Source organism: Eupeodes corollae, chromosome 1 (genome assembly GCF_945859685.1).
Source record: "Eupeodes corollae chromosome 1, idEupCoro1.1, whole genome shotgun sequence".
Classification (NCBI taxonomy): domain Eukaryota; kingdom Metazoa; phylum Arthropoda; class Insecta; order Diptera; family Syrphidae; genus Eupeodes; species Eupeodes corollae.
This window is the reverse complement of record NC_079147.1, coordinates 26,273,146-26,288,729: the sequence shown is the minus strand read 5'-3', so window position 1 is coordinate 26,288,729 and position 15,584 is coordinate 26,273,146. Positions and strand designations below refer to the sequence as shown.

Sequence of the window (15,584 nt, the reverse complement as noted above, 5' to 3'; positions counted from 1 at the left end):
GATTTTAACGTACGGTGTGGCAGTATGGTGGACTGCTTTAGAGAAAGCTATAAACCGAGATAATTTGAATAAAGTCCAACGTTCAGCCTGCCTATGTATAAGCGGATAGCTTCGCACGACCCTGTCTGCGGCACTGGACACCTTACTCTACCTTACACCTCTTGACATATTTAGCAAATAAATAGCTGCAAGCTGGTGTGGACTAACATCAACATTGGCCACTCCTTCTGGTGACTTCTAAAAAACACAAGAAACACAACGTCATCCTCGGTTAAGCGCTCGTTCACAATGACACTCCCTTTGTAAGATCAATCGATAAAGCCAATTCGCTTGCAGCATCGATGCTGACTCCTGTTCTTAAGAGCGTAAACGATTTTTTGGGACGAGTCATCTTTCGCACTCTGAAAGACTTTGACATACATATCTTGCAAAAAAGCCGAAGGATAACCCAATTTTTCCAATACACATAAGTATTGTTCTGAAGAGGTGTTCTTCATCGCTGGCAAAACCACTGCGTAAGCTTTTCCATATGTCCTAATGTCACTCTATTCCATCGTCATGTCATGGACACGCTGATTACTCTTTAGCTTCGCTAAAGTTGCAATGTAAAAGCGAATTTCTTTTTTGATAGTATTATCGTTAGCGAGCTTAGCCATTCGCTTCAAATATCAATGGTGCCAACATTATTTCATTGACAAACAAAAAAATGAAACGTCAAATAATGACTTTCAATCAGTATTGTATTTCTCAGATTATGTTTTTATGTTCTGATTTATTTATAAAAAAAATGATAATGAAGCAACGTTGATTTGTTTTATGAAGATAACGATTATGACGGAAAGAAGGAAAACAGATAAAGTTATATCTAAAAGTTCTGCCTGGATCCCAGTCTGTGTTTTGAACAACTTGAATCGGTCAGATTCTCTTGCATTGGAATTATTGGTCTGTACCGACTTGGCAAGGAACTTTGTTGTGCAGTTAATTCTTTTGGCTTGGTCGCCCTCAACAAAGAGTTTTGTTGAAAAGGTCTTTAAACCTGTTCACATGCCTCAAGGTTGATACTTATATCTTGATGAAGTTTTTCGGAATTAGTCGCCAAATCGGTTGAAAGTAAATCCTGTGAATGTGTGCTAAAGCAATTGCCTTGTGAATTAACTACCTGGCTCAGACTAAGAAGTCTGTCTACAGCTTGCTCCAAAGGATGCAAAGAAGCCTGGCAGTATGGGTCTCCATCAGTAGCAGTGGAATTTTTTTATTTTGAGCAAATACAAACTTCTTTAATTGAAACGGAAAACTCCGAATTCGCTAGGGTTATCATTGAATATTTTAATCCGATACAATTTGACTTTTTCAACTGTTAAATTAGCGAACATTCGCTAATGATAATTTAGCGATAAACAAGTTCGCTATTTTCTTACATTTGAAGCGAATTTAATTTAAGCGAATCGATACTCATAATACGAAGTTATCGAATTGGCAAGTTTTTAAGCTCGCTTCGCTACTCATAATGAGTACCTAAGAAATATCTGGAAGATGGAAAGCTCCTTAATGACCAGCTGTATGGCTTTTGTCACTGGTGATCTCATGGTTAACTCAACAAACAGTGGAACAAATCTTTAAATCTTGTTTTCTTTCTTCTTTTTTTTCGTTCGGTTAAAAATTACACTGGAACGTTGGATTAAAGTATTATTGGACGGGTTCAAATCTTTTAAGCACAAATAAACGCTGCTGGGCCCCAGGACTTCGTTTTGTATTCGATACTCTTCCTTATTCTTTTAAATGACCTTTTGTCTGAACAATCTTACCCACTTAATTATTTCGCTGATGACAGTAACATCAGCTTTTTATATTCGTTTTCAGATTCTCATCCTTGTTCTTTGGCTATGGATAGTCCAACGGCTAAGCATGATAAGTTCATTAATTCTGATCTAGCCTTCAGTTTTAGGTATCTGCAATTCTGCATCACAAAACTGCCTCTTGTGGAGTGATCACATTTTCGACATCGCCAAAAATGTTGCTAAGTGTTTAGGTTTTCTCTCACAATGCAAGAAATTTTGTACTCCTTCTGATCTTGCTATAGTTTAGAAAACATTTATTCGTTCAAAACTCGAGTAAAATTCTCATATTTGGTATATTAGTCTTTTGCACAATAAACCAGTAACGTAGTCTTTTGGACAGAATAGATAACAAAGCTTCAAAAATTGTAGGCGATCGTTCTCTTACTGAGACATAACGTTGAATGCTTTTCATTGTTTTATCGCTTCACAATTTAACCGTAGTACTCGTGCCTCTAGGAATGCTTAATAGTTTACCCTCTGAGCTAAATCTGGTCTATATACCTCAGCTATGGAGAGATGTAAAGGTAGTTTTCATTCCCAAGGCGGGTAAAATGCTCACATGTCAACCCTAAAGATATAAGACCTATTATCCTATCATCATTCATTCTCAAAACTCTAGAACGATTAATTGATATCCATGTGCGTAATAGCATTGATAAGAGACTATCGATGTCTTAGCGTGCTTACTGCAAAGGGAAATCGGTAGAAACAGCCTTGCACACTCTGGTAAGAACTATCGAATACTCCCTGGATATTGAGGTCGCTTTCAACAACGTTAACACTTCCAATATCACTTCTTCTATGACGACCCTAAGCGTCGAAAACTCAATCTGTGAGTTGATTAATCTAATGCTTAAAAGCAGGATCGTCAACTCAAAGATGGGGGATTATTGCACGAAAAAGTCTGTCGGTAGGGGCACTTCACAGGGTGGTGTTCTGTCCCCTCTTCTGTGGAACATAGTGGTTAACGAACTACTAATATCCCTTGAAAGGGAAGGCTGCAGAGTGGTTGCGTATGCCGATGATGTTGCTATCGCCGTCACAGGATAACATCCTAATACACTGAGAGACCTCCTCCAAAACGCACTCAATATGCTCACTAAATGGGCTGATCACTGCGGACTTAGTATTAATCCTCAAAAAACAGACCTCGTCCTTTTTACACGGAAATACAAGATCTCAATAATTGTACCTCCTTCAATAAAAGGTGTACCACTAATTTTCACCAATGAATCCAAATGTCTTGGTCTGATGTTAGACAAAAATATAAGTTGGAAATCTAAAATTCAGGAAAGAGTTAAAAAAGCTACAGTAGCTCTTTTCCTTTGCAAGAAGGCCAAATGGGGGTTTCAACCTCGCATAACCTACTGGCTACACACATCGGTCATCCGACCAATACTAATGTACGGGGTTGCAGTATGGTGGACTGAACTGGAGAAAGTCACATACTACGAAAAACTCAGCAGAGTCCAACGCACTGCATGTCTCTACATAAGCGGTCATTGAATACCACACCCTCAGCGTTAGACACTCTCCTCCATCTGACACCCCTCGACATCTTCAGCAACCAAGTGGCAGCGAGTACAGCTATAAGACTCAACGCCTCATCTCAATGGACCATCAACAATGTGGGGCACTCCATCATTGTGAACCTCTTTGGTTCTATACCAAAGTACTAAGAAAAAACGCGATATCAACTTCTGATATCCGCATCTTCTCTGGCAGTCAGGCTGCTATTAAATCTCTTGATGGTGTCTCAACCAAATCTCAAACGGTCCTCTATCGTCGATCATCTCTTATGTATGTTGAGTGCCAGGCCACAGAGACATCACGGGAAATTGTAGAGCCGATGAACTCGCTAAAAATGGAACAGTCATACCTATTCCACCTGAAAAGGAGAAGATAGGTATACCAATAGCTGCATGTACACTTCTGCTAAAAGAAACAGCATGCGCAGCCACAAAACTCATTTTGGCCTTCACTGGACCTAAAGCGCTCTAAAGACTTGTTATCTCAAAGCAGACTTCATATTAGCTCCCTAATAGATGAAGACGCAATACGACTTGGAATAGCCTCAAATGACTTCTGCAGGAGCTGTATGGACGAGGAAGAAGAGGAAACAATCTATCACCTTTTCTGCACTTACCCTGCTCTTTCACTAAGACACAAACTTCATCTGGGAGACTACTTTTTTGACAATCCCAGTGAACTAGCTAAAAAGGATATCAAATATCTCCTAGTTCTAGTAAGAAGTAATTCTCTAGATTCATGTGGTATCACAATGGGCCTTTTCTCTTGGCCTAAGTGTGTGGATTCTGAATCCGCAGCCACTTTAACACCTAACCCTAACCTTTTGGGCTGGTGCTCCGCCTTGTACAATAATAGTTTTAAAAATAATAAATGACAATAAAATCATTAACTCTACTTAAATATTGTGTAAAAGTCCTGTGGTATTGGCTTCATTTTTGTACGATTAATTATTAAGTTGAAGAAAATGTTGATCAACTAACAATCAAAAGATCTGCCTTAATTTTGCCTTAAACAAAAATAGCAGCTATATATTTCCCTAAAAAATCAATATTTTACAATTAATTTATTTAAATTTATTTTTTCTTGCAGCGCCATCATAGTACCTCTGAGATGTGCCAAATCAATCATTTACTTGTCAAGGATCTGCAACAAGAGCTACTCGATATGCGTGCCGAAGCGTTTCCCCAGAACCAACATAATCCATTCACGCACAGCAACAGCATCATATCTAATCCTCTGAGTGCTGTTAGCAGTTTTAAGCCAATCAAACGTGAATTTGATAACCAATCAAACGATTCTAGTCGCTCCACTCCTATCCAACATCAACTCCAACAACAGCAACAATCACATCACAATTCAAGTCAATGGAAACAGCATTTCGAGCTTATCAGTAGCAATAGCAGTTGCAGCAGCAACAGCCAAGTAAAGAATGAAGTCAAATCGGAACCATCTGAGTATGGTGGTAGTGGCGGTGGTGGCGATGGTGGTAATTCGAAACTGAACTTCCAGCGTCGCCTCACGCCAGTTCTAAGCAATTCGACAAGCAACGGTTTGCAGTCACCATTCCTCAAACAATACTGCAACATGAGCATCATCAAAAAGGACGACAAGGATCAGGTGTTCTATCCCTGCAGTAAGATGACTGCGTCGTCGGCCAGTTTGCATTTCAACGGAATCAAAAAGGACGAGGATGATGTGAAGAAGGAGTACATCGAGAACTTCGACATTGAGTCGGAGATCACGCCTAGTTTCATTATGAAGAAGGGTCACCAAATCATGCAGCAACAAACTGCAAATCAATCCTTGCACATGCAGAATACCCTCACCAGCGTACTGTCGTCATCGTCGTCATCGTGTGCCTTCAACAATCTCAAACTAAACAACCGTGGAGAAATGCCGTTGAGTGACCTGCGGGCAGACTTTCAGGTCAGTTGCTTTGCAGCTGCCACTGTGGGAAATTCTGAGAGTGGTGCGTTCAATAATGGCAACTCCACATTTGAACCGGACAAAAAGCAGGAATCCTGCGACGAATGGTTGTGCATCCAGAAGGAACTGAATTTAATAACCGAGAAGAAGTCAGAGCAACAACTTCAAGCTTCGCGAGCTGGTAGCTCAGCAGCACAGCTGGTCGATATCTTCGAGAACGCCACAAGTCCCAAGGACTTATCCGAGCTATTCGAAAACGGTAAAGATCAGCAGGAGGGCGCCCACAGCATTGAACACCTCTCGGAATTCTTCAATCCCGAATCAGTGAGCAATAAATCGGTTGAGAACCGTTTGGAAGCGATGTTTGGCGAGTCACCGGTTGTCGATAAAGGCGAGACCACCCAGGACATGGTTGAGTCTGGCCTTGAGGAGCTGTTCAGTGAATCACAATCACCAGCAGCATCCACGAATTGCAATGTCATTCACACCTCGCAAAACTTTAACCCAGTTACTGTGGTCGGAAGTGAGAGCTCCTCAGGTATTCCCTCGGATAAAACTCGTTCGTGGACTGGAGAGTTGATTGCACCGGCTGCTAGTTCATCACCATATCTCCAAGGAAGTGCCACTCGGCGAGTGCAAACTCAGCCGAGCTCTTGCAATTTCGTGGAACAACAACAAACCCACCAGATTCAAATGTCCAACAATCCCCAATGGATGCAAACGATGGAGGCTCAATTCCATGAGTTTATGTCTTCGTCAGTGCAAGACCAGCAAATTATGGTTAATGGTGGAGGTGGAGATCCATCCGATGGGCGCAAGCGCCAGTGGAACGGAGATCTACTTGACCAAGCTCACCAGGAAATCAAAAAGATGTGCTTCACTGTGGGACCAAAGACGGACGACCAGCAGCTGGTCGATCCGGACCTACTCAGCCTGCATGATCCCACCGCAGAATTGATCCGACACGCTGTCAGCATGCAACACAATTCGGTTATGAATGTGGAGAACGGCCCTGGAGGCTTTCAGCAAATGCTCAATCTCCACCAGCAGCAACAGCAACAACAGCAGCAATTCCATCGTCATCACCTGCAGCAAATGCATCACTCACAAATGCACGGCGTTGGTCTCTTGGACGCCATGGGTATGGGTGTTGCTGGTCAAGCGAACCTCAGTGGAGGCAGTAGTGGAAGTTTGTCTTCGAATTTCGACGATGACATCAGCCGACACGTACAAAATGCCATCGATAGTATATTGAACTTGCAAAACAGCGAAGGAGACTCGCTAACTTTCTCATTGGACCATTCCATGGGATCGTTTCTTAGCGAGAGCATGCTCGAACACAGTCAACACCATCAGAGTTCGGGGGCTCTTAACTCACACTGTGCTTTAACTAGCAGTGGTGTTCAGGATCCATCGGACTGCATGATCAGTGGCGGAGGACCCAATGCCACCGGTGACAACAGCAACATGATGGTGGACTCTCCGTCATCATCTGTGATGTCCGGTTCGACTAATGGCGGAAGTGGTGGCAGAACTGATGCAGGAACAACTAGTAACAACGTTAATGAAGTCACAGATTTTAGCTGTGTAGGTGGTATGGACGATGCTGTAAAGTCGATTATGACATCTTGACAGATGTCAGCTGCCAATGTGATAATGGAATTCAATGCTGCTGCACTTTGAATATGAAAAATGAAAGCGTCCAACAACAACAACAACAAGGGTATAAAATAAATGGGTTGTTTTATTTTTTAAATTTAATTTAACATTATTTTTAAATTTTATATTATTATTTAAGTTTTAACATATAATAATGCCTCTTAAAATTATTTAATAGAGAGGTAAGGGTGTCGTCCGTCTTCTTAGAAAACAAAGACAAAAATAAAAACAAAAAGTTTCGACTTAACTTTCTAACAATCTCTGTGTTCATATAACATTTTGTATTCATTCTTAATAATTGCATTCCTTGCTGTTTCTTTTTTTTTAAATCAGTTTCTTAACGTGAAGTTGAAAGAAAAAGAGCAGTGTTTTTTTGTTTTGAGTCCATATCGAGGTGTTGTTAAAAAAGATGTTAGTCAAAAATGTATAGGGAAAAAATTGCATGTTTTAGATCTCTGGTTATAACTTCTTTATACATAGGAAGAGTCACACTGTATAAATTAATTCATTTCAGATTGGGGTAGAAATATTTAAACGTGAAAAACTCTTAGGTAGTCAATATAATGTAACCGTTGCAACTTTTTAAAAGAAGTTCAAATAACAATAAAATGCTTTGGAAGATTATTAATTTCGGCTCAATCTCTGACATGACTCACACACAGGAATTGTTGAGACTTGTAAGCCACTCGGCCCAGGTTCTCTATGGACTGTTGCGGCACCAAAGACTTGAATCTACTCAGTCCATGTTCTCTAGGACTGTTGCGTCACCTAATATATTTATTTTAAAAGGATTTTAGAGAAAAAATATGAATTTTTTCTACAGCTATTTTAGTCATAGTTACTAAAGTGGAATGTCACTACTTCGTTAATTCATGTGCTAGGTAATAAAAAAATAAATGTAATGTTTTAAAAATGCTCAAAATCGGATTCTGAAACGTGTAATTTTGTTTCTTTAGAAACGAACTGAAACTGATTTATCACACCAATATATTGTCTAAAGTGGGACGATGGACTTCTGAAATTTTTTCCGATCTGGGGTTCTAACTGAACGCGCGCCTTTTGATTCTGAAGATTTTTGCGATCTTATATAATATTATTATACTAGATACAGCAATGGCCAAAATAATAACAACACTTACAGTAGGCAAATATTAAAAAATATTAGTGGTAACATAATAATAGCAACACTTGATTAATTTAACACAACATCACAATTTGATAACCAATGCTTTTTTTAATTTATTAGCAATGAATATTAAATATTTCGTTGAAAACCCTTTATTTTTCAACACTGCATCCATTCGATTTGGCATAGAGTCTACCAACTTCTTGCACTTTTCTTGTGGAATCGAATACCACAATTCTTGGTAGGTTTATGCTTACTAACCTCAACCTTCAGTTCATTTCAGAGGTTCTCAATGGGATTTAGATCCGTTGATTGAGAAGGCCACTCCATTAAGTTCAATTTGTTTTGCTGACACCAGAGCTTTGTTGATTTTTCCGTAAGTTTAGGGTCGTTGTGTTGTTGGAAATGCTATTTAAGTGGCATATTTTCGTCAGCCTATAAGGAATATTGGACCAACGCCTTCCAAAAAAAAAACAACCCCATAACATTAAGCTGCCACCTCCATGCTTCACGGTTGGTTTTGTGTAAGGAGCGTTGCTATTATTTTGGCCATGGATGTAACTATGTTTCAATGTAATCCATTTTCAAGAAAACTAAAATTTGGCATTTGAGTACATAATCATGTGAATGCCTCTTATGTAGATTTAAATTTTAAATGGAGAAGCGAATGTTTCAGCTTTTGAAAATCACTATCGTGTCAGGCATTACTCTTTTAAACCCGTAGACAAAGAAATATGTTACGAGTGGCCGTACTGAATTATGCCTAATCGTAGGCAGCACGTACTAACGGGGTGGAATGCGTAGGTAATCATTAACCAGGGTCTATTCTGTAAGTTTAGTTCCATCGTTAAACCTTCTGAAGCTGGCGTATGTCCCTATTAACACTCTTGTAGATATCAGAGCGAGATGTGAGTTTTTCAGTACTTTTAGGTCAAATAGTTGTTGATAACTATTTTTAGACCAGATTCAGCGCCAGTTAAGAGTGGTAGATGTGAAGGCCACTTCCTCTACCTCAAGTAGTGTTGATAGTTCATTGCGAATTGTACTGGTGTTATATTTACTTGCTTTTGTGAGGTGTGCCATTTCCAGAGAGTACGAATCGGTTATGACTTGCGCGTCAAATTAAGTTAAATCTTTTACGTAAGGCAAAAAGGATTTAAATCAAAAATCGGCCACACTGACAAATATGATTTTTGTCTGTCTTATTGTCTAAGAATTATATGTTTTTATTTTTGGTCAATGTTCTGTTAAATTTGCAGTTTCTCCTACAATGGACCTTTTTAACACACCTCACAAGTGTTCGATGGGGTTAAGATCTGGGGATTGCGGTGGCCATGTCAACATTGTTTAGCCGTGGTCTGTTAAACATTTTTGGGTGATCTTGGCACTATGCCATTGTCTTGCTGGAAGACAATGTCCGAAGCTTCAACACCGAATTTTACCAGCGATTCAATCAAATAACAATTCAAAATCTCAATATAAGATGATAACGTCATACGTCCTTGAATATTGTGTATACTTCCCACTCCTCTCGCCATCAAACATCCCCAGATCAGAACGGATCTCCCACCGAACTTCAGAGTAGGTTTAACGTGGTGTTTTCCATACCCACTCTCTTCCATCCGAGCCCACACGGTTAATTTTGCTCTCATCCGACCAAAACACTCTCGCCCAGTTATCCATTGTCCAAGAAGAATATTTTCTTGCGAGTTCCAGCCTCAATTTTTAGTGTCGTTTAGTTAGAAGTGGTTTTTTTACTTCGGCTCTTCCTTCCTGCGAACTGTTCCCGCTGAAATGCGAATGTTTTGGTCTTGGTCCAGAGCTTGCTTGATTTGAACAGCATTTTGAAATTTGTTCATTCTTAAATCTTGAACAAAATTCCGTCCTTCGACCGAAGACAAGATTCGCTTTCGCCCAACTTTGTTTTTGCGGGGTAAATTTTCGAGGTTTTGCCGAATTTTACTGATTAGGTCATTTCCGTAATTTTTCGGTGTGGTACTCCTTTGCTCAAAAATTCTTGTTATTTTTATTATTTTATTGTTCGATCCCATCATAAGAAATCTGAATCAACAACATTTTCACTTAATTAATTAACCAAACTAAGCACTGAATATTAATGAACTCTTACTTCACTTTTTTTTATTAAATTAAGATCAATAAATAAGAAATAGAGTCTTTACGATCTAACTCACAAAAATGATCACGATGCAACAGTCGGTCATATAGTAAAACTTACTTTTGAGTAAAGGATAATAAAAACCGTTATAAACTGTTAGAAGAGAAAATTATGTAAGGAATAAATTACCTTACAATAAGAAAACAATTAAAATGAGAGCAATTAAAGAGAATTTGTATTTTGTTTATGATAAGCGTGACTAATTTTGTGATTCACTGTATGTATTTAAAAGCTACGCATAGTCCAAAAAGTCTCCGTATAGCAGTCTAATTTTAGGGTTTTTTTTTTTGAAAAAAAAGTACTAGGAATAAATGTAAAAACCAAAGTGGTAACATTTAAAAAAAAACAGTTTCCATCTTAACCTTTTTATCAAATTTTAAAAAATTGTGATTGATTTTCAAAATACTTGTTTTTAACATATTGTTATATTAAATATTTTATCTCAGAATCAACAAAAGGAAAGCTGCTGTACGGATACTTTTCGGACTATGTGCATATATGTATGTATTGGATTATTTCTGAACACAGAACTTATAACAGATTCGAATTGAGGACAATTTAATTCATTTAAAAAAAATTGCCTTGTTTGTGAGACAGACAAAAATCTGAATACTTTTTAAAATGTTTTTCCACTTTCAAGATATCTCATAATCTTAAGTAGGATCAGGTTTGATTACTTAATTAAATGCTTAATTACAGTTCATTAGAAATTTTCTAAAAATCCAAATGTATTTTCAAAAATTCGGAAGTTCAATACAACTTAATGACTCTTCATAGTTTAATCACACATTGAGCTTGTGGACGAGAATTCAATTAATAGGAGTAACATTAAATATCTTCTTAAAAATAGTATTCTTGGTGTGATGGTTATTGCGACGGACTTTTTAACTAGATGTCTTGGATTAATTTCTTGGCTGTGCCATCTAAAGTGTTTTGTGCACTGATACTGCTTCTTGCGAGGAATTGGTCGCATTCACAAAGCTAGTGGCTACGTAGTCAAAATTCAACTAGCTTTTTTGAATGCAAAACTACACTACAAAGCTAGTGAATTTGGAACTGTCATATTATTGACAAATGCAAATATATAAAATAAGAAACATTTTTTATCTTTCGTGTTTTTAAATTCAATAAAATCAAATTAAAGACACAATTTGATAGATTTATATTTGTATTTAAATACTGCACGATTTATTTCATTTTGAATTCGTGTAGTTTACCGAGCAGCTGATTGTGAAACTTCAAAATCATTCTCCACTAACTTTGTAGCCGAATTTTTTTTACTACGTCGAAGGGGAAATTCCAACTACTTTTGTAGTTAGGTTTAGCCAATCAGAATCCCTTGACTACGTAGCCACTAGCTTTGTGAATGCGACAATTGACAAATGTTCCAAGTGTAATTCTTGTCAAAAAAAGTGCTTTCTGACATACACTTGTGCTCATGCATTTAGGCCACTCTAGTGAAAAAATGTATTTATTCAAGGAAAGGTTCGAGGCATGATCATTTTAAAACTTATTGTATTTATTAAATAAATAATTCATAATTTAAGTCTCTTAAATAACTGCGAGTTCAGATTCTCTGCTCGATAATCATTAATTTAGTCAACACATACTCGTAACTAAGCCATCTGCAATTAAGAATCAATGCCAAAGATATGTTTCACCTTTATTAAAGCTAATATTTCGTTGGATATCCTTTTTGTCGTATAACTTAAGACATCTGTTGGTCATTGTACCAACTAAAGCCGCACATTAAGAGGGTGTTATTTTATTCCACACCTGTTGGATAATTTCCCACAAAGAGCTCCTATTCATGGGTTTTCTTGCTGCCACTGCCTTTTTTATAATACCCCATATATTTTCTATGGGGTTTAAATCGGGGCTCTGAGCTGGCCATTACATAACATTTAATTTAACGACCCAGGAGCAATGCCCTGTACATCTCGCCAGTAATTTTTCCACTTACCTGTACAATTGGGCCAACGCCGGATGCAGTGAAACATCCCCAGACCATTACAGAAGACCCTCCTAGTTTTACGGTTTTTTTTTTGTGTATTTTGGATCTAATTCCTTTAATAGTGGACGTCTTACATATGGTCTACCATCGTTTCCAAACACTTTAATTTTGATTCATCACTCCAAACCACCAAATTCCAGAATCGAGAACTTTTTTAAAAATTATCTTTGGTAAATTTCAGTCTTCGAGAAGTATCCTTTTTTGACAGGTTCGGTTTTCGCCTGTTGATTCGTTCATTCAAGTTTTTTTCCTTAAAGCGTTTTCGGATCGTTTGTGCTGATAGCACGACGTTGTTATTTTCTTCCATTTGTGCTCTTATTTGAGTTGAAGTTAGAAAAGGGTCTTTCTTGCTAAGCCTGTCATCAGCAGGAGTGGTTTTTCGTGATCTTTTTCAGGATGAATTCTCAAAAGTATTATTTTGTTTGTAAATAAGCAAGTGCATTTCTTACTATGCCCCGAGGAAAACCTAGTGTTTGGGTTACTTTTAAAATATTTGTCTCCTTTTGGAAGCACTCCCAAATTTTTTGCCTCCCAGTTGGGTTGGAACTTTTATTTTTCCCCATTTTAATGAAAATGTTATGAATTTAAGGTTTACATACACTAAAAAAAATAATTTAATTAATTTATGAAAGAAAGTCGATCCAAAAACTATTTTTTACCACAATTTAAAAAAAGACTTAATTATATGAGCACTCTAATCGACTGTTTTTTATAAATGATTTGAAATAAATGACAAGGCTTTGCTTACAACCTTACCTTGTCATGTGATTCTTAAAGTAAGATAACGGAATTTGTTAACTGTTATGGTCCAATCAGTATAAGAGTTGCAGGAAACTAATATTTTTAGTTGCATCGTGTGATTATTGATGTAGCTTAATTGTGTGGGCACAAGTGTAATTCGTTAAGATTTGGCATCAAAACGAAGGTCCCCTCTATCCTCCCTGACATGACGCACTCAAAGAAATAATTGAGAGTTGTAAGTCACTAGACCCTATTTCCCATAAAAACAAAATATCTTATCTTAGAAGTGTGTAATTACCATTTGAGTACGTTCTTTGTACTTCCATTACCTGCGTTAACTATCGCCTTAGGCTATCATGCAACAACATTCTCTATTTGTCTTGTTGGCACTACATTTAATCTTCTTGGAACCTTAAAGCAGTTAAAGAGACACCGTATGGACTCCTATTTCAAATGTTCTTCTTTTTTTAACTCAGTTCCTTCAGATTTTAAGTTTGAAACTTAATGATTTAAGGTTTTTTTTTGCTAAAGCGCTTCACTTATGGACTCAAAATTATATTTTTAAAAAACAAATACCGTATAGTTAATTATTATTTTAACAGCAAAACAACCCCAAATTCTCTGACGTTATTACAAAACCCATAATCATACTCATCAATAACAATAATAACAACAACAACACCAAAGCACGCAATCAAATGAAACTTAAATAGTGGCGAATTATTGAATTTCAAACAATCCAATTATCTGTAAAAAAATAAAATATGTAATGTAAATAATGTAGTAGGTGTATGTATGTAAAACCACGACGTGACTGTTTTCTTTTCTTTTATATTTTTATAAACATTGATTTTTCCAAAAAAACAAAAAAACAAAAACTCAAAAACACATAACAAAGACCAGTTCAAAACAAACTTACAAAAAGATTAAAAAAACAACCAATCGTTCTCTAATTTTAAAACACAAAAAAAGGTAAGAAAGAACAAAAAAGAAAAAAAAACCCATAATTTAAATATTTCTATAATGTTTATAATAATAGTAAACCATACCAAAACGGAAAAAATACATAATCTTGTAAATATTGAGATCGAAAATACTTTAAATGATCTCTTTTTTTTGAAAATAAAAACAAAAAAACAACAAAACCTAAAAAACTTATATGTATTTTTAAAAAATTTAACTCACATTTTCAAGTACTTTAAATTACTTGAGAATTGTACTACAAACAAAATATAAAAATATACATAAACATACTTCAAATTATTCACAATGTTTCTCAAAAAATTTAAAAAATTATAAAAAAAATCAAAAAAAAAAACAAAAAAAATTGCAATAAATCAGAATTTTCTATCAAAAGTAGAAACCTAATACAAACAAATCGATTGCCGTAAAATTAATAACAAATAAAAGTCGAAGTTTTTATCAATGTGGACAAAAATTATCATAACTACGTAATTTTTTTTAAATTAAGGGTAAATAGTTGTAAGCAAAACAAAAAAAAAAAAAAAAATACATCAAACAACACATATGCTATTAATAGTAATTTATTTAAATGAAAATAATAAGAAACAAAACAAAAATCGAATTAGTTACGTAAGTTTTAGGCTATAGACTCTCAAAAACAATTGAATATACATAAAATACCATCAACAAAACAAAAATATAGTATTTAAAGTTGAAACTTAAAAGCAAATAAATTCAAAAAATTAAAAACAAAACAAAAAACAAAAAAACAAACCTAGAAAAATGTAAAATGTATTAAATTTTAATAATAATAATAATTAGTGTACAATTTTTATTATAAATAAAGTATTTTTTTCTTTTAATTATTTAATTTTTGATTTAAACATAAAAAACAAAACATTTTTGATAAAAAAATCCTTACTATATAAACAAAAATTATATTTGAAAGACAACAAAACAAAAAAATGTATTGACATAAGTAAAACTAATTTAAACAAAACAAAAATTAAATTAATTTATAGACTATCTATATACTATATATATATAAAATTATAAATAGTGTTTTATAAATTAATATTAAATAAATGGTAAACGAATGCTACCGAAAAATAACTTAAATAAGTAAACAAAAAACAAAAAAAAAACATTGATGATAATAACTACAACTATTTAAATAAAAAATAAAAACAAACAAATTATTAAAATGATAATAAAGATGATGAGAAAAAAGTTTTAATTACTTATAGTGGTAGTTTTAATTATTTTATTTCTTTTTGTTCGTTTTCATAAGAAATATTTAAACAACAAACAAACAAAAAAAAAACAAATAAAACCAACACAAAAATATAGTTAATTGAAATTTTGTCGATTATAAATAATAATTTCAAGGAGAGATATACTGAATTCGTTTTTAATTCGTTATTTTAATATGATTTTCTGATTTGTATTTTTAATTTTTTTTATTATTTTTACCTTTTTTACTTATTATTTTTAATTTATAGAAAATTTGTCTATAAACAAATAAATTGTAGATTTTTTTTTTAGTTTTTAATATTGTTAGATAGTAATTTATAATTTTAATTTTTAATTTAAACAAAGAACCGTTAAAAA

The 15,584-nt window shown here is 35.2% G+C and overlaps 1 protein-coding gene across 1 annotated transcript in view; it reads left to right on the top strand.

Annotated features, from left to right (window-relative positions):
- Window positions 1-14,480, top strand: part of LOC129941978 (uncharacterized) — a 144,247-nt gene extending 129,767 nt beyond the window's left edge. The window contains exon 8 of the mRNA XM_056050764.1: window positions 4,458-14,480. Coding sequence (XP_055906739.1) covers window positions 4,458-6,926 — 2,469 coding nt within the window. The 3' untranslated portion in view covers window positions 6,927-14,480. The remainder of the gene's footprint in view (window positions 1-4,457) is intronic.
- Window positions 14,481-15,584: the final 1,104 nt, after the last annotated feature.